General features: G+C 39.5%; 2 protein-coding genes across 6 annotated transcripts in view; both read right to left on the bottom strand.

The window, feature by feature from the left end:
- The window catches only part of LOC137664547 (albumin-like), a 369558-nt gene that overhangs the window by 220820 nt on the left and 128403 nt on the right, over window positions 1-20335 (bottom strand). The gene's annotated exons all lie outside the window — the stretch shown is intronic.
- Window positions 1-20335, bottom strand: part of LOC137664625 (bifunctional methylenetetrahydrofolate dehydrogenase/cyclohydrolase 2, mitochondrial-like) — a 62837-nt gene that overhangs the window by 36114 nt on the left and 6388 nt on the right. For 3 of the 4 annotated variants that reach the window (XM_068402881.1, XM_068402879.1, XM_068402880.1), the window contains exons 4-7: window positions 16902-17054; window positions 16048-16155; window positions 12494-12586; window positions 9284-9409 (exon numbers count right to left, since the gene is read on the bottom strand). In XM_068402881.1, coding sequence (XP_068258982.1) covers window positions 9284-9409; window positions 12494-12586; window positions 16048-16155; window positions 16902-17054 — 480 coding nt within the window. Of the gene's footprint in view, window positions 1-1476; window positions 2176-9283; window positions 9410-12493; window positions 12587-16047; window positions 16156-16901; window positions 17055-20335 lie in introns of those variants that run through there. The other variant, XM_068402882.1, reaches the window with a different exon arrangement.

Raw genomic sequence — 20335 nt, 5'->3', positions numbered from 1 at the left:
GTGCTTGGACCCGACTTGACCGGGTCTGGCACACGAGCAGGCTTTTTGGGTCGGTTAACAGGCCCTTCCCTCTGGATGCTCCTTCTGGATGTTCTCCCAGTGCAGAATGCTCTCACAGATGTGTCTGGCAGCTCTGAAAATAGCACCTCGCTCTCATTGGCTTTGGTGTAATGCTAATCCATCCACCATAGGTGAAGAGAGAACAAGCTGAAGATGGACAATAAGCTGTTTCTAGGACACCAAAGAGGCAGACTCACTCAAGGGACATAAGCAAAACACCACAAATTGTTATTCTGCCAAAAAAATACAGAGATTATTATAGTTAAAGCAAACAAAACACACATGAATGTAGAACAGCAATGTAAACAGATAAAAAAAAGTTATGACTGAACATGCAAAAGCTCTCCATTCGCTCCACTCAACACGCTGACAAAAAAAAAGAACACACACAACCACCCCCAAAACTGTATTGAAATTTTTCACCAAGACTAACATAACAGTGAACAAGTTTTATTCCATCTTGGTCAATGATGCATTGATTAGCCTAAGTATTATCTCCACAGGCACCTCGATCCTCCCAATATTTATAATACCGCTTAAATTTAAACAAATAAGCCAGCGTCTGCACTATTGGCACTAGGTATTTAGTAATGACTCTGCCAACCTCTTCTGTAAACACTGCATTCAACAGAACTCTCCATCACCAGAACCATCTCCATCAAAGTGATGCTCTATCTTCTTTTCTTACAGTAAGCACATTTTTTGTTTAATGGCAGTAGTATTTAGCCACATTTTTTCCCTTCCCCTTTCAAGTTATCTATAGTCTACTGGCAAACACCCGAGGCTCCTGATGAAAATAAATCAAAGTTATCCCAACCAAGATAAAAACCATAAAGCTAAAAGTCCAAACTGGCTCCCACTGACTTCAGTGGGAACTGGAGTAGGCTCTTCATGCCAATAGTGCACACACTCAGTTCAGCTGGCATCTTAGCAGTAACTCCACTCCAACTTTCACATTGCAGGAGGCTGTTCTAGACCCCTCTTGGAACTAAAACTTTTGGGAATAGAAGCATACTGATCTTATTACACCACATAGTCCTCTCAGCAGCAAAACCTTGTAGCCAACGATTCACAGGGCTCAGCCTTACATCATGGACTAAAAAAAGAACCATTCATGCAGTTTAAGAAAATAAGAGATTTCTTAAATGGCTTAAAATTCCAACACGTTTCATCAGGGATAAATGTCTGCTTTTCTCTTCCTCTTCTCCCCCCCCATTATACATAGAGTACATACATAGTAGTTTTAACTACATTCTACCTAATTCAAGTCCAATCCAGCCCAGTCACCTATTCAGGTGTTTTTGTGGGATGAGGGTATTATGCACCAAAACATTTTGTCAAACAAATCCAGACATGGAAAGAAAATAATTCTGGCCTCAATTCTAGCTATTTATTCATGCACACCTCTTGCATACGTTTAAGGTCAGAATGTCACCAGCATTCAAGTTTACTTTATTTTAAAACACGTACCGAACATTTGCATTCATGTTAACATGACTGCCTGGCAGCTGAAAGAAAAATTTCACTCTTTTCAGATTCAAGATTGCTGCTGCCATCTCTAAGGGTTTTAAAAAAATGTATTTCAAGACTTTAAACTACACCCAGAGTGCTTCATGAGCATATGTTTAAAAGATCTCTAGCACATTGAAACCTAGTTTCAAACTGAGGGTCCCAAGTGCTTAAAAGATCTCACTAACTGCACCCCATCCCTAGATGGACAGGTATGTTTGTAATTTATGCTTCGTTCTTCATTTTCACACACATAATTGACCAACACAACCTATGTGTGTAGGCTGCATTCTCCAACTCATTTTTGCTCACAACAAGTCAGTAGGAGGTAACACAAAGTATTTCAACATTTTGTAAACCATCAGGTTCAGCGTACTTCACATGAAAAAATAAATACAATGTAGAAATAAATATCTTCGTAGTAAAAAATAAAAGTTTCATGTATCAATAAATAGAACAACTTGGATTCTTCTTCCAAGGTAGCCTGCTTGCTCTAGTAAATGAGCTTTTTAGCAATTACGAGTGTGTTCTTCAGAAGCATTGCAACAGTCATAGGTCCTACCCCTCCTGGCACTGGAGTGATAAAGCCAGCCTTCTTCTTCACCTCTAAGAGAAAAGAGAAAAAGGTATTGACTAAGGGTGTTTCCAAAACCCTTTTTATTCCTTCAATTGCCCATGTAGGTCTAACTGGCAATGAGCATGAAGGACTGCATCTGTCTTGGCAAGTACTGGAGAACATGGGAAAAGCAAAGGCAGAAGTTTTATTGCACCCATGGTTGTGACAGAATACAGTCAGGACTGGTGCTGCCAGGGAGTTTTCTTCATGTGAATATTATTACTCAGGGGCTAGTTCTGGGCCATGGTTTCACTACCTGTTTGAGCTGATCTACCTGGAACAGGCTGCCCTTTCCTCATAGGAGCAACACACACTCACGCAGCCTGTGGCCAGACAGATGGAAAGCTAATCCCACCAAATTTTTTTGGTAAGGGGCAGTTTTTGACTGTTTGACCTGGCTGACCAGCTGGCTGAGGATCATCTGGGTGACACGAGGGCAGGACAACCCCAGGAGGGCAGCACAGACTTGCATCACCCCCACCTGCCAGCTGTGATCCTGCATCTTCAACATCCAGAAGAGCTGCGGAAGCTGGGGATCTCATTCTGTGGGGACAGAGATGACCCCCCCAAATTGCACGCGTTCCCCTGAGGAGCAGCATGCAGATCAGGACTCTGCTCTATCAAAATCACTGCAACTTAACCATGTCAGACTATGCACAGTTAGTATACACCTTGAATGCTTGTGTTCAGGTAAATACATCCAGATTATTTTTGTTAACCCTTGAAGTTAACACCTGTCAAGTTAACCTCTTTGTACAAGGAATTAATATAACGTAGCAATAAATTCTGACTTGATATTCTTATCTACTGTGCAAAATGCAATCAACTGGAATTGCAGGTTACTTGCAAAGGGATTATATGCAACTGGCTGGGAATTCATCACATGACAAATGGTAATGAGCAGTTATTGGCTAATAATGCTTAGTCCAAATGGCATATTACTAACCTGATTACTGCAGAGTTTTTTTTCCTCAAGTACCACTATGAGAGGCTTTTCGTTTCTTATTTAGAGGGTTTTTTTGCTTGCTTAGAAATAATTTCATGGAAACTCACACCCCACTTTCAAAAGCATTGTTTTTAAAAAGGCAAGGAGAAAAGTGAGCAAGCAGAACTCTGACACGAGCACATACATTTCCACTGAAGTCACTACAGAGCAGAATCTATACCTGGCTATAAGAGATCAATGCATGGAAAACCAGGCACCTTGATTTTGGAACAAACAAGATAACTTGTTTCTGCTTTAGGTGTATTCATCTTGAATGCACGTGGTGCTTCACTGTTGAGAATAACATGGTCTCACAAAAAAAAATACTACAAGAGAATTTGAAAAGATGGATGTTGGGGTTTTTTTTGACAGAATATTTATTAGATTTTAAGGGAGGCATGGGGGTAAATGAAATGAAAAAACCACTGTCCCCAAAGCAGGGACCTAACAAGAGCATTTGCAGAAGTTAACAGCCAGTATCTCCCTGAACTGAAGAACAGAAGATTAAGCCTCATTGAGGACAGATGGTAATTACAACCAGGAGGTTTTTAATTACTCTGTTGAATGGTACCACCAGATACACTGTTATAATATTTGTAAAGGTAAACAAATTGCAATGCAGGTTTTTTTTTACATGTAAATTGTAACAAATGAATTAAGATGTCATATGACAGTTATTCTTAATGTTCTTAAACACAAATAATTTGTCTTTTTAATAGTTACACTATTTTGAACTACCTACCACTTGAGATTGGTGTTTATGGTTAATACAGTTACTACGAGTTCCCAGATAAATGTCATAATTATTGAAATGTACCCACATCTGAAGTAAACACAGTAATTAACAAAAATATTTGAGGCATTTTAAATTGAAATAAGTTTCTTCACATGGCAGCATTACATACCTCTTTTTGTGGTATTATTCAAACTACTCCTATCTTACTTAGAAAGAGGTACAATCCACAACCAGACTAAAGGAAGCCTTCTAATGAATATCATGTACAACATTTATTGCCTCCAGTGTTAGTAACCGTACTCAGCACTAAACACCCAGCACACTGCTTTCACAAGGTGTTGGGGAATTTCTCTGCCCATACTCTATCATTATGGAAATCCCTGTGGGTCAGTGTGGCAGAAGACATATTTTGTATCAGTTAGCATAAAACCACCCCAAGAGCTTCTTCACAAAAGCTTCAAATGCACAACAGGTGTCTATGTTGGGCAAACTACCATCTGATAAGTTCCCAGCTGTCAGAGTAAATAAAGACACAGTGAAAGCAATTTTCCAAGATGAATGCCAGTGACCAAAGGGGGAAAAAAATCACTTGGCCCCCAAAAGTGGTAGGCCAAAGCACAGCTCCAAGACAGCACCTCAGTGTGACCCATCTCATGTCAGCCAGTAAAGCGTTGCCCTGTCGGTTCCTTCAGGAGGTCTTGTTTCTGCTTCTCAGCAATGGTGTAACTTTGTCCCTACCTTTAACTCTCCTTTCTCAAGATGCATGCTGTCTCCCAGACATTTCTCTGCCAATCTGGAAAATATTGGTATGCAAATTAGGTGCCTATGGGGGAGGAGCTGCTGTTTTGCAGCTTCTGTAGAACCTTAAAATCTCCCTTTGATTCTTCAGAAGAAATGAAATGTAGATTGTTTCCTTGAAAAACAGGATCCACTGCTTTGGAAACAGCCCTTCATTCCTAGGTTCCTTTAAAGCTAAGGACATCAGACACCTAACAGGGTTAATCACACAAACCAAGGGCAAGTCTCAACCTGAAGGCAGTTCTGGGTCTTGTGCATCTGCATTAAGTGATGCAGAGTAATTCCTGCCTAAGCACTGTTTCCACACAGCTTTATTAGTCCCTGTAAAGCTCCTCTGGATCACTGCATCCCTGCAGCACTGCAGAAGTGTGAACCACGTGCTCAGCAATCACAGTAGATATCCCATGTTCTGCTCTACACATTCTGGATTCCTCTCACCACACACTGTAGGATACCAACCAGCAAACATCTACCCCATTTCCCACAGTTCCTTCTTTTTGTTGTTATCCCTGTTTCTCTTACTGCAGCTATTTTAACAGCAATATAAAGGAAAACCAAGAATTATGGCCCAGTACTGTAATTCTGGTAGTATTCTCCAGTATCTCTAAAAGCCAACCAACAGAGGCATCCTGAGTAGAAGCCACCAGTCTAAAATGACACACAACAGCTTCTTTGCATTCAGGTAATTAGCACAGACAGGTGGATGGGATACTCTTGGGATAATAAGCAGTGGCAGAAGAAATGCAAATTATCAAAGATTACTTACTTAGACCCCTGCACAACATACTCTTCTGTGGAGGAGCACCTAGACTTGGCCTTCCAGCAGCTTACTGCCAGCAGTCAGCAGTCAGTCAGCCTGGCCTTCTGGCTGTCACAGCCTAAAGCTGACATTCTTATTTCTTGCACTAACAACAGGCAATGCTTCCCCTGATTTTTGCAGAGCAGCAAGATGGTGACAAGATTACACAGACTGGACTTTCATTAATTGCAAAATGAATGCCAGGTCTTCAAAATCAACTGAGAAATTAACTAACAAAAGCCACAGAACAAGTAGCTGGAACATCCACGCTCTATTTTCACGACCACTGTTTGGAAAAGCTGCACAGAGATAATTTGGAATGGATTCAATAATCTGAAGAGAAGGCTACAGCCTGGAAGGTAACACAACAAACGCAAAGCGGCAAACAACCATCAGAAGCAACTGCTGTCACAAAGCCTGGGTTTCCCCCAAACTCCAGCTAAGATACAACTGCAGGACCACCATTTCCATTAAGAAACTGGATTCAAAGATTATAGCAGTAAAACTCTTAAACCACATGAACAAGTTGCAAGAAACTGTGCTGTACACTTGGGTTTCACGGGCATTTCCAGTCCAGTTTCAAAGGTTAGCTACTCCATTGGCGTGTTACTACCCTGCTCTACCAGTCACTCCTGGAAATGGTGCTCCACCCAAAAAAGCCATTCCAGTTAAATGCTCTGTGTAAGTTGTTGCTTTATTTCCATGTTCCTGGTCCTTGTAGCCCTCCTCCCCCCTTAGCTTTATTGCTGTAGCAACAAAAGCCCTATAAAACAGGGCCAAGTACACCCACACATGCAATACCCTGTTCATAGAAACATGCCTCCCTTTCTCTGACTGAAACTCGCTGCCCTAAAGTAACTAAAACTGCGCTGGCAATAACCTCAGGATGCCACCACTTCTCCTCCCTGTCGTGGCTCCCTGAAGCTACAAAATGCCCCCTTCCTGGACCATATATTTTGGTAAATTCTTAACAGAAACAGGGGTACAGTGAATGTGCTGTGCTGGTTATACAGGGAGAGATGCACACGCAATTTAAGATCTCCTACCAATATCACGCTAGGTACCTCAGCGCTTTACAGTGGACCCAAAAAAAATAATCCCTTTTTTGATGTGGACACAGTTTGGAGAGTCAAAATAAAGAGGATATATGGAGATGGGGAAAATCACAAATACTGTTTAAATACATTCCGTAGCACAGCCTGGAATTTTTGCCCCAAAGTAAACAGTTAAGCCTGACAAGCACAGAGGTACCCTGATGCCATCCCTACCAAGCCAAGCATCATAGCAGCTGTAATAGTGATACGCACAAGTCTGATAGTGTTAAACTTTTCTAAGTAAACCAAACAATCCTCAAAAACCAAACCAAACCTCATCTACTGGAGTTTAGAGGACAGCCAAAGTGTGCTCCTTGGCTTGAGAGTGTGTACACATGTACACCAGCATATGCCAGTGGCCAGCCTTCAGCCCACTGTGGGATGCAGGGTCAAGGGGAAGGTCTCTGGCTGCAGGTGACTGCATGCAACTCTTGCCTACAGCAGAAGAGGGCATGACTGAAAGACTTTAGTATATATTTCAAAACTTCAAAACTAATTTTTTAGCAGCTATCAAATTCTCTTGGCCTGTGGTAGGATTTTTTTCCTCCAACCTTTCTTACATTGAATTTAATAATCAACAACATTTACAAAAAAAAGTGACACTGCATACTTTTGTTGGTAAGGGGATAAAAATAAACTTTAGTGTCTAACTTACTCCCTAGAGATTAGAGGATGGCACCCAAGTATTGCTAGGGTATGACAACTGAATCAAAACAGTTTCCACCCATTTAATAAACTTAATTTCCATTACAGGAGATTTTCAGTCAGATGACCTGGTGAAGTAAGCCATTTCCATCTATTTCTTCTAAATCACATTTAACCTGTGATGGCCCAGTTAAATCTCTGCTCTCCCCAGGGCTGCATTTTTCTACTTAAAGCAGCCGATGATGAGACAATAGATATTGGTGGGCTGCATGAAGTTAAACAGGTGCTGTATGTCATGCCAGCCTTTTATGTACCTGGCCTTAACCTGCACAAACCATTTTCACTCAGGCTTAAATATAAATTCCATCAAGTGATCAAATGGAGGAAAAGGACAATATGATTTGCTACATGAGTACACTAGCTGGTTCCATTTCCTAACTGCCAAATAAAATATTTGGCAAGGGTGATTTACTCTTTAGTATTTAGAACTGCATATAGTGGGATGGGGTTTTTTGTTGTTAGAGATTTAGTGAAACTTTCATCGATACCAATGAACCAACAACAATTTCCCTTTGGCAACCAACAGTGCAATGCTACTTGCAACTGTAGTGGCATAATCCAAGGCGAAGTTCCTCCCTCTTTTTTGGATCTTCCCTCCCCCCAGGTCAAATCCTGAGAACAACCCACCGCAGACATGACGAGACATATACAGCGCATTGCTGAAACTCTGAATCACGGCCTTGCCATTGAATCTACACCTATATTACATTCAGAAGGTCTCACATACAAAGAAAAACAAACAAAAAGGATACAATTTCTCATTTCTCAAAGTTATAGATTTTTTCCCCTCCCATACCTGCTAAAGCAAACAAAAAATCCTGAAAATTCTCTGTACTTTAGTTCTGAAAAGAGAAAATATAACCTTTTACTTGTGATGGTACAAGCAGAATAACAAAAGGAAAAAATTCAAGTTGTACTCCAGAAGTATTTTCCTCCTGGAGCTCGATTGTACATACACAGTTATACATTTCCAAGTGCACGCCAAGACAATCACTGAGCTACACTCGTGCGGGTAATTTCATTGACCTTAACAGACAGGTATCATGTACGATGAGTAAAAGAAGCAGGAACTAAGGGAGTGATGTAATTACAAGTACATACAGCTGGCTAGAAACATTCTGAATATCATTAAGCTTTGGGACATTATGCCAGCCAACATGTTAATAACCGTGAAAAAAAAACCTGTGGGTGATTTCATACTTATCAAAATAAGGAACTGTTAAGAAACATTAATAACGTGGGTAAATGCTGTCTAAGCTTCCCACACTCAACTCTGCCAATAAGCTTTAATTTTCAGCTGCAACAATCCTGCTATTCCAGTCTGGAGCTCCTCCAGAGCAGAGATATTTAATCAAGTTACATTGTGAACTTGCTCTGCAACACATTAAACTTAAAAAGATCAATACGTAACACCAATTTTTATCTGTTAGGCTTGCCTCGACCAAGGTTTTGAACAGCTTACAATGAACCTGCATTAAACTTGAGCATAAAGGATACTTCCAAAGCAGAAGCTAACACTTTCACATAGAAGCATAGAGTGAGAGTGTAAATGGAGGCTTGAGAAGCTGTGGTATCACAATACTTGCTATGAACAGTGGGAGACCTTATACTTGTGAAAGAGCAGAAACTGTTTTCATTGCTTACTCTTGAAACACTTCACCGACTCCCAAAGGATTAAAGAAACCTGGAGACAAGCATCTTCCGCCACCACACTGCCATTAAGAGCTCATCTGCATCTCTTAAAGGTTGCTGGTATGCGTAATTAAAAGTAACACTTCCTCTCTTAAATAACATACCATTTCTTAAGAGCAGATATACGAACATATCGTTTGTTTTCTTATTGAAGTAAATACATTCAAAAAAAGTCCTGCAAGTGTTATCTCATTTGAGACACCGGCTATTCCAAGTATTTATCACGAATGAATCCCACAAACTCCAACACATTTATCCACTAGGTTCGTATAAAGAGTGTTTCACCGACCTTCAAAGTCCACATCCCCAACTAATTTGGTCTTTCCCGAAAGAGGATCGTGGATATGGTTGATGCCTACGTCAATCACAGCTGCACCTTCTTTGACCATATCAGTTGTAATCAACTTTGGGATACCTGGAATCAAGATATATTTGATTAATATGGCCAAGTAGTCTTAGGTCATCAGTTTCCAATTATATCAAGGGGTGTGCATGCACGTGTATGTATGCACAAAAAAAGATAATTCTCTCACTTCAATGTTTCTTGATACATTACACACAGAAAACAATTATTCCTCAGTTTCACACAGTTTGTCATTATGAGAAACGGTGATATTTGTTCATTTTGACTAAATATTTTCAGCTAAACCTGCAGTCACAAATCGTTAACATGATGTCAGTGAAGAAAGTACTTGCTGGTTTGTGGCAATAAGTCCCTTCCATGGCATGTCCAAAGAAAAGCTGGACAATAAAGATGCTTTGCAAACCACAAGAAACAGTTCATATTATCAGAGGTCTGCTGATGCAGAAGTGTTGTCAGCCGCTGAAGCAAGCCCTGTATGTTACCACAGCTTTTTATTTCATCTGTGCTTTTTTACTATCTATTGGATTTGTGTTACTCTTGACTTCTCTGATTTCTCATACACTTTACTTGTTAGCTGCACGACACTTCAGTCAGTTCAATAATGAACATAAACTACATGAAATACCACTGCTACAAAAATATGCTAGTATGGTGTAAGAATGTGATCTAACCTGCCATGTTATTTTTGATTCCTGTCATTTATAAGCAAGAGAGACAATAAGAAAAAATAAAATGGCCAGCTCACATGTACTCAGAGTGCTACAACAAGCCACCTCAGCTCTTTCACATGCACCATATTTCTTCAGCACAGGAAAAGAAAGGAAAAGACAGCAAATCCATACGGTTTGAGACTGTAGTTTTATTGGAGGCAAGCGCTGGTATACGAGGGCTTTGGCTTCGTTTAAAGCGCTGGACCACAGCCAGTTAGTCATTTAGATACAGGCAATACAAGAACCTTCTCTGCTCTCCATTTCTCACTCCCCCATAGGACACAAGCTTGAAACTCTGCTTCTAAGGTTGAGCAAGCTAAGACCTCAGATTCTTTCCTGTGTCATTTGATAACATCTGGCTGCGTCTCCTTCATCACCCTCTTATGCAATCAATTGCAAGCTGGCTGGTAACTGGATAATGCCTCAGCCTTATGGGGGTACATGATCTGTGTGTGATAGGGATGGGAGCATATTAACGGAAGCTGCACAGTTACACCCTTTGTAAAATGGTTTGATAATAGGCCAAATACTTAAGAGCAACAAATAAACTAACCCCCAAACCAAATCAACAGATCTATTTGCTCGAGCCTACTTTACATACCAAGTAGGAAGAGATAAGTGTTAGAGCAGCTATTCCTAAAATGCACTGACTGAAGAATGAGAGAAAACCTTTCATTGGTAATTTTTGTAGAAAATGATGAATCACATTTCACAATCAAAGCCCTACCTAATCCCAGGTTAGGTCCAAGGACTGTGAAATAGCCAACTTCTAAGAAAGCTAACTCACCAGTACCTGAGTAAAAGGGTCTGCTAAATCAGGAATTCCTATACAAGGGGACCACAGATCACATCCTGAGGGACAGCACAAGTAGTCCCAGAAGAATTTTATCTGGCACTTGGCACCCCTGTTCCTTCTCCTCTTTACCCCCTCTCCAAACCTAGCAGGCAGAGGAGCCTTCTCTCTCAAGGCAGACTGGAAAGCCAAGCCAGCAGAAGCAGCAGGGTGACTAGTCAAAGACTGCCTACTGCCTCCATCACTGCCCTGGAAGTGTCATCTTCCCCAGAGCATCCATCGGGGCAGGGCTGCATACTGTTTGCACAATCTAGCCCTAGGTTTTTTCATCATTCCAAGTATATCTCATGTTGTGCAATGAGTGTTGTATCACGCTCCTATTGCAAATGACACGACGAAAATAATGTGGAGAACAAACATGGCTGAATTGCTACCTAACCTTTTAATGACAAGCATCACTGATGACAAACTATGTTCAGCATAAAAATCAGAAGTGATGATTAAATTGAAAGCAGTGAATTTGGATGATAAGTTACTAGTTTATTTCCAGTTAGCACACACATGATCATCTTCCACTCGCAGTGTGTGAATTCTGGTCAGGCCAACAGTTGAGTAATCCCATGTGGGACAACTGAGCTGTTCCTTGTTCCTGACCTGGCATGAGAAAGAGATAGTGCAGTTAAGCCCTGAAGCAAAGGACATCTCACTTCAACAGGAAGCAATGAGCTTCAGACAGGTACCTATCTGTCTTCATCTAGAAGATAAGTAAGCAAGACTTTGGTCTGGAGGATGAAGAGGGAGGAAGGGAGAAGAAGAGTCCTCCAAAATGGTATGAAAGAAAGAGAATATTCTGAGCTGTGAGGGGACACATAATTTTACCAAGATTTTTAGTAAGTTGGATTGGTTTTTTTTGTTCTTTTAAGTTTAGATTTCCATTTTTAATACCCGTAAAGAAAAAACAGAGGTTGCTCAGAAGCAGAGTTCTGCTTGTTTCTCTGTTCTAGACTAGTTAAACTGCAAGTATTTTGCTCTACACAGCCTTAAGAACATAGACACTGAACTTTCAGACCCCTTCATCTAGGCAATTACCATTCTCTTCCTCTTTACATAATTGTCCAAAAAAATAAAATTCAGCCATTAATAACATACATTACCAAAACTACCAGTCAGTTTGGCACGGTAGCCCTTAATTCTAACAGCAAGGAATGATACCATTGTTTTATGAACGCAGCCTCCAGCTGATTTAAAGAAACCCTCCTGTCAAAATTTAAATGACTCACGATTTTTACACTGCACAGAGAATGTTTTCATTTACATAATTATACCTGTATAAACTATGCACTGACTGGTTCCCAATCTTGAGTTCACTCTAAAGTCTCCCTAAGGGAAAGGTGTCACATGTGATGAGAAACAGTTTATGAGTCTGCAAATGCGAAGGGCAAGAACAAAGAGCCAAATCACTTGCCCTTCTTACAACAAGAAATCTTACTTACTGCAACACCCTCAGCAAGCACGAGCACCAATTATTTGGTGAAACGTGAAATAGCCAGTAGTGCCACCAACACAGACACCAAAGTCTACTCTTTTGGTTCTAAACGTTGTGATTAGAGTATTAACAATAACTAGTGTTACCTGCAGCAACTATTACAATGTCAGCGAGTTGTGTATGGATCTTGAGCTGCTCTCTTGGCGTGTATCTGTGAGTAATGGTCACTGTAGCATCACCTGAAAGTTAAGAGATTATCAATTAATTGTCACATAAAATGCCTGTATAGCATTTCCTTTCAGGTGCAAATGACTTACTTTGGTACATTAACAGCAGCACAGAAGATCAGCAGCTTTCTCTTGGCATGCATCATTTATTTCAGCAAGGCAGAACACTCACAACACTTGCTGTTCACACATATGAAAAAAATGTTTATTCTTAAAAATTCTCAAAGGATTAATTCATTCATACACCATGGACTAACTTAATCAGCTTCATTACCTTTAGTGGAATTACACAGAGGAAGCCCAACATGGAATCCAGTGTCTACCTTAAGGACAATCTGTATAGTGTGCCATAAGACTCAATTGTTTGTCACAGGCTAAAGCTTCAAGTACAAGATCACCATGTTCGGATCTGTCCTCAACCACATTTGGATCTCTATGTTCAACCACGTTTATCATTCATCTGTCCTGAAGCTCCCTAGATGCTTCCCTTGACATTCTCTCCTATAGACAGGCAGGAAGACCACAGTCCTCCCTGTACCTGCGACCTAACTTCATAATACGAGTTTCCCTCAAGTCAAAGTTTAGTCTTTGGCCCATGTTTTTGACAGATTTTGAAAGCTCAAGGAATAATTGGTAATTCAAGTCCAGTGAAGTGGCACTATTTCTTACTGATAGTCCCTCAAGAATTAGCATGGCTGATAATCTGGCCAACAACAGATGACAACTGAGGCTCTTCTCTTAGCAGGGAACAAGTCTAGCAGCTACGACAATAAGGACACTGCTGGCCAAGGGCTAATGCTCTGTCAACCACACTAAAACTCAGGGATTCTCTGAAGGGCCATTCTTCACACATGAATGGCAAATAGACTTCTCACTGCATTCTGGAAAAAAAGGCTTAAATAAAATAAAGGTGTCTTCTGATACCTATTTTAAGTAAAAGAAGAAGGATGTCTTGCCCAAAATCACAATAATTACTTCCTAAAATATATACATAATGAGATTCTTTTGACCTCTTATCCTGTACTCAGCAGAGAGGCTGAGAAAAAACAACAGATGAAGTCCAAAGTTACAAATATTCACACTGTCTGAGAAATAAAATCAGTGCTATTTTCCCATCAAGATTTTACTGAGGAATATGTGTGTAGTCAGCTCCTGAAACCAAGTAATTGCTCTCGTTACCAAAAAGGAAAGGAGAAAAAAGAAAGGGGGAGGGAAGCCCCCACCTTCAGAACAGCAGTCCAAAGCTTACAGACACCTCAGAAAGGGTAGTTTTCCATTTATTTGTGAGTACGCCAAAACAGAAAATATCTATTTTTACACTGCTACTTCTGCTCAAAGAAGGGGAATATATTTATCAATTAACATTCTGCATGATACTGCTGAGTCAATTCAGTAGGTTATAAAATAGAGCTAGTCTCTTGACCTGCCTACACAGAACACAATTTGTTTTGTAAGCCTTCAGTTTTTCCATCTGACCAGATATTGCCACCTGCAGGACACTACCGTTTCTACATACAACATATCACAGATGGAGAGACCCCAGCTTCCCAGTTTTGTTCATGATCTGTAAAACAACAACTAAAACCTACAAGAAAGAAAAAAAAAAGCATCACACACACTGACTTCTCAATAAAAATTACTTCACCAAACCAGCCCACTTGCTGCTAGAACCCTATCCTGACTGATAACCTGAGGAAGTTCTTTTTCAACACTTAACTGTAGGGCTTGTCTGGTTCCCATCCCCCTGAATTAAAAAAAAGGAAGAATAAGAAAGCTTCTATGTAATTTGCATTAACAGGTTAAAATTGTTCTAAACACATGCTTAAGAAGAAAGCCTGCCTTTGGTAGAAAATAAAATTAGCGACTCTGACAAGACAAACTTCCTTAAAAATAAATCAATTTCTTCACAATAAGCAAAGATAACTCCAATGAGTTAACTCTTTCTACATCTAGATTCCAGTGTCATTGTCAGTAAGGGAATATCCAAACCTTTTTCTGTCCCTACACAGAATACTTGACATACACAGCACCAGTGACAATGCCAGTAAATAGGGCTGCCAGTGAAGTAATGTGTAATATGTCAGGAATCAGAACGTAGGCAGATGACCGTGAAGCACAAAAAAGTTTGTTCATAAGCCAACAAACTCATGGAGTAGCCCCCCCAGAAGTAGTTATACCACCAGGCAGTCAAAGAAGAACTACAAATCCAGGATACAAGTGAGCAAAACTCAGCCATGGATCCAACTAACTCAAAAGATGAAAGCTACAAAACAGTATTTATTTACAGCTAGAAAACATCCATGCAACTGCTATGGGTTTTGTAACAATTTGCTCAAAGAATCACAGGTCACTAAGTCTCCTCATTTCCAACCGAGGAACATGCAAGTAGCTTGTAACATCACTCTGTTGTACAAACCCCATTTCAAACACTGAACTGCACTGCCAGTAATATACATAACCCCATATTTGCAGCAAATGGCCAAAATGCTCCTAATTTTCATGGGAATGAGGATGAGACCAGAACTATGCACTGACGGTAATTACAATTCAAACACTGAGAGAAGTTTCAAATAGCAACTTTCCCACAGAGGCTGAATGGAAAAACCAACTCTATGATTAGTAAGAAGCTTTTAGCATTTTATTATATTAATAACAGATTTCACTCCACTCCTATTAAGTCTGCCTGGGATTAAACATTCATGTTTACCTCATTTGCGCACACCACCTTGGCAGTTTCTAACATCAAAATGAAATTGCAAAGGGACAGTATTCTATTTACATTATATTTGTTTTTCTTTCTGCAGCACAATTACAGCAGCACATGCATGCTTCTGTAATTACAATTACTTGAAAACATTTCCACTACAACCCCCAATTTCCAGGGGGATATAAACTGCACTGCAGAAAAATCCCCCAGGCCAACATGTAATATCATAGAGCTCACACTGAAAAGTTACTTCGTTGGTCATTTGGATATTTTCATAATCACCACCTAACTAACATAGCATAATAGAGGAATCGCATCATATTTTTTTATATATATGTGTATACATGTGTATGTGTATATATAGTGTGTGTGCACATGGATGTGTATGAAAAACTTGAAATTAATATTGCGTAAGCATGAGGATAAGGCATACAGTTATTATCACTTGGTAAAAACATCACATAAACCTCTGAAGCTCTAAGACCACACCATCAGGTATTATCCTCAATGTTCAGTGCTAACCATGTTTAAACAGTAGCTGTTTCAAATGGAGGACAAAAGGATGACATAACACCAGAAAAGGTCGAGTCCAGAAACTGTTCTCCTGAAAATATGTCAGGAAATATATTAGCAAATTTATTTCCTTGCTCTGATTGCAAACATGGTACAAGAGATAAAAGCCTTCTCTTTTTATCTGAATCCTCTGGTCAGCTTTCTTTTAATGATTTCACAAATGCCAATGTTAGAACAACATTCATGGACTTACCTCCAGGCCTTTCGTGCTCGCCATCAGTATGTAAAAGCATTGAAATAGGCATTCCGACATTCTTAGATCTTCCAGCTACAACAACATTTTTTCCAAATGTTTGTATTCCTTATAGGAAAAACAAAACCACAACCTATAAAAAAAATTGTATTCCACTGTTTTGATATACCTAAACCCTTCTTCTCAATCCCCAAGATATAATTATTTGCTGTTGTGGATTGCTGACTTCAACGTGACTTGAAAATCCACAGGGCTGAACATGAGGGATGAAGCCACAAAACAACTTTCAGCTTTCACTTTAAAGAAACAACCTGAATGGGTTGCCAGTTTTATCTGAATCACCCTTTGGAGGGACTTAATTTCTCTTCTCTGACCACAAAGGAAAATGCAAGCTTTTATGTCTACCAATAAGAACATGTATGTTATAAAATGACAACTATGGAATACATATGCGTTCTTTTCCCTTCTAGTAGCAAATTAAATGTCCCTATTTTTGTTCTTGTTTCTTGCCTTCCCCCACAAGAACTTATACATTCAAATCTTATATTTGATAAATACTCAGGTCAGCAGTATCATATAAAGTTCCTTGCAACATTATAAAACGCAGAAAATAAGTTACAAAGTGTTTCACCAAGTATTCTATGCGGACTACTGTCTACGCTTAATTAATAGTTATGCTACCAGCTAACGATCTCATCTATTTGCTATCTCATTATTTAGATTAACCCTCTAAATGTTTGTTCTTCAATCAGCCCAATACACTTAGATAACCTACACCTTTTAACTCACACCTGACTTGATCCTTCATTCATCTTCCGAGATAAAACGAGTTTCAGTACAGTTCAGTTTCTTACCTGTCCGTTTTAGGATTTCCCACACGGCAGCAGCAGTGGCAGGTATTATAGAAGGCTGATCGAGACACAGACGTCCAATATTCATAATATGAAATCCATCCACATCCTTCTCAGGTGCGATGGCGTTACAAACTGTTCGTTCATCTATGTGATCTAGGAAACACATTGCTTTCAAATTACAGCTCTTCCACTTGTCAGGTGTCATCAATACTATCTGAATCATTACACAGAGAAACACACAAGCTTGGTCTAGCTAGGGTAATTATTACTCATTATGCATAAAACACATTCCCCCTCTAAAGGCAGCAGTTAAAACTTCACCTTTTAAAGTCATCCACTGAAAATTAAATTATTCAGTTTGTGACACTGCTAAACAACAGATTCAGTCAAAATACGAGGCCGATACTCAGCTCAGAAAGATGACTTAGTAACTATAGAAACAAGTGTTTAAGCAAGACACATCCGAGTCACTTCTGTGTTCTGGAAGTGTTAATTATCAACTGGCTCAAAAAAAAAATGAGAGAAAAGTTATTGTGCATGTTGCCTGTCTCTAAGATCACAAAGGATACAGGACCTATGTTTTAAACAAACATACAGAAACCCTAAGCTGAAATAACTTTGCAGGTCTAGCTTTCATTCTCCAACAATACAACTGTTTTTAGTAATTTTCTAATCAATAGGACCAAAACAAATCCTGCTTCACTGGAAAACTGTGAGAACACATAAAATTGTTTGATATTCATGAGCTCAAAACACTAAGTATGGCTTAAATGATACCTGTGCATAATTTATTATTCATATCTATTCGTAATGAATGTTTTTCATATGCACTACTGATAAGGCATAGGTCTGTAACTGCTTACAGCTTATACTGCATAAACATTGGTACTGATTATCGAAAAAAAACCGCATTAGCCAGTCCTACCTCTGTCTCTGAGTGGTACCTGAGTGATAATTTTAGAATCAGAATAGTTTGGGTTAGAAGGGACCTTGACATGTAGTCCAACCCCGCTGCTGTGAGCAGGAACATTTTAGTCTATTGCTTCATTGTTCAATAACATCCCAAACTGCTTCCAGGATTACATTTCCAGCTTTACTTCCATCTCAGCATGATTATTTTTTGCATCTTCTATATTATGTCCAATGCCCACTCTAGCCTAGATCCCTAACAGAACTCTCTCATTGTGAGGCAATATATCTCTTGTTAAAAGATATCCAATTAAAAAAATGTGAGAGTTAAACCAGACTGTTGTGGTTTACAGTTGAATTCTCCATTTTCTGACAGGAAGAAGTTTCCTTCTGAATCCTAATGAGAAAGGTCAGTGGAAATTAAGATGTTAAGTACATTGATGAAAGAGTCTCTTAGAAGTCAAACTAGACTAATCCATATTGAAGGCAACCATAATCTTGTTTTTATGTCAACTTGGGGAATAAAAAAAAAACAAAGAAATAAATTTGGAGTAACATAATAAACAGTTTTTGCAAAAGAAAGCTTGTTAACCTTAGGCAAGCTAACTGCTAATCAAACAGAAACTTGGCAGCCATGCCTTTCCTTGTGTCTGGAACAGCACAGAACACTGCTCTGACAAACAACTCATCACAGTCTGTCTTCAGCTCCTCAGAAAGAGACAGATAATAGATAAACTCATGTCAAAGGGAAAGAAATCATGCTTTACATGGATCCCCCCCCCAAAAAACTGATTTGCAGAGTTTCAGAAAAGGGCACGTAGTACTGGCAAGAAATGCAGCTGCATAGCTGGGGACGAGCAGGCTGACATGGGCCTGAGAAGGGAGGATGTGGGCATCTTACCTTCCCCATCAGAGACACTTCAAAACAGTATCTGGGGCAGGCCATCCCCAAACAAACCAACCAACCAACCCAATTCAAAATGTTACCATGTTACATAACGTTACCATGTTACTTAATGTGTAGATTTTATTTGCCTCAAGAAATGTATTTTCCTGGTCTGTTTCCACTTGACTGCAGATAGCTTCATTTATTTCCAGAGCAACAAAACAATTTCTGAAGTATGTTCCTGTCAGTCTCATAGAACATGCTTAGCCTTCTCTTAACTGATACTCACACAAAATTACTTGCTCTCATTCCATGCCAAGCTCTTCTCTGCGCTCACCCTTTCACTTGTTAACCAAACCTGCAAGACAACACCAGGCATCCCTTGCCTAGCTACTCTGACATGCACACAGAGAAACTATTTACACAATAAACATGTGCCTCTCATGTTGACATATGAAAAATAAAGACAGTTTTTAAGAGGGAAGACTCATGAAAATACAAACATAGCACAAAAGGCATTTGAAAACATACCATAGGGATCAAAAAGTAGAGACACAGAGCAAGAAGGAAGCTTTTCAGCAGCAGCAGTGACCTCCCTGGAAATCATTTTGAGAAGCTATAGTGAGATACAGCTATGATTTTAAGTCAGTTCCACCAAAGCAGGCCACATGTAGGCTGGCACAGTCTTTCACAACAAAGGGACTTCTGTACTCATTTGTCTCCTAGTTCTTTGCTGCTTACAACTAAGAACATTTTGAGGCTTTCATATTCTATCTCAAATAAATATCTAACATTTCATAGCTATCTTCCAAGCAATTTAAAAAAGATACAGGAAACTCTCCACAAAACCATTACCACATCAGAAGTAACGCACTCAAAAGGTGCACAGAAAGGAAGTTTTCCTCAGGCAAAGATGACAATCCTCAAAGTTAAGTTGCTCCAGCTCACAAAAGTGAAAGAGAACAAAGCTATTTGCTGCTTCTATTTTTACCCCAATGTTGATCAAAAGCCACACCTGTGTACAGTTTACTGAAAAACACCAAAACCCCACACAACCACCTCAACTCTGAAATAAGCAGCCTCCACTGATAAAGTTTTCACAACTTCTAGGCTTTGTCTCCTTCCACTACAATGCAAATCAAAAGAATTTTGGAAAATGAGCTAACTTAGCTTTCTGCCCTTCTGTTTCTGAAATTGCTTTGGGAGAAAAAAAAATAACTTGGAGTTATATCTGACATCTATCATGGAAAGAACTTCCTGAACATCTTCAGTTCATTATAACTTGCATATTTAACTTTACAGACAATGTAATATTGAAAAAGTTCTGCTATTGATTAAATTACTCTAAGGTTTTCACTAAGGCAGGCAACAGCCAGGCCTCAAACTAGCAAGTTTTAGAGCTTAGAGGACGGCTAATTAGTCTCTCTGTAGTTACTGTGACAAATGTACCCTAGTTCTTGAAAGGGATCTTCAACCAATTACTTTAAGGCTTAAACATTTACGTGTACTAGCATCAGACATTTGTATTGACACAACTAGAATTACCTTCAGGTTTTTTGTGGTTTTTTTTTCCCAAATGTTGAACAGGTTTAAATTCACTAAGTTTCAAGACTCCGATCTGTTGTTGAACTGTGTATCC

Source organism: Nyctibius grandis, chromosome 6 (genome assembly GCF_013368605.1).
Source record: "Nyctibius grandis isolate bNycGra1 chromosome 6, bNycGra1.pri, whole genome shotgun sequence".
NCBI classification, from domain to species: Eukaryota; Metazoa; Chordata; class Aves; order Nyctibiiformes; family Nyctibiidae; genus Nyctibius; species Nyctibius grandis.
Note: the sequence above shows the minus strand (reverse complement) of the source record. Positions and strands in the feature narration are given on the sequence as shown.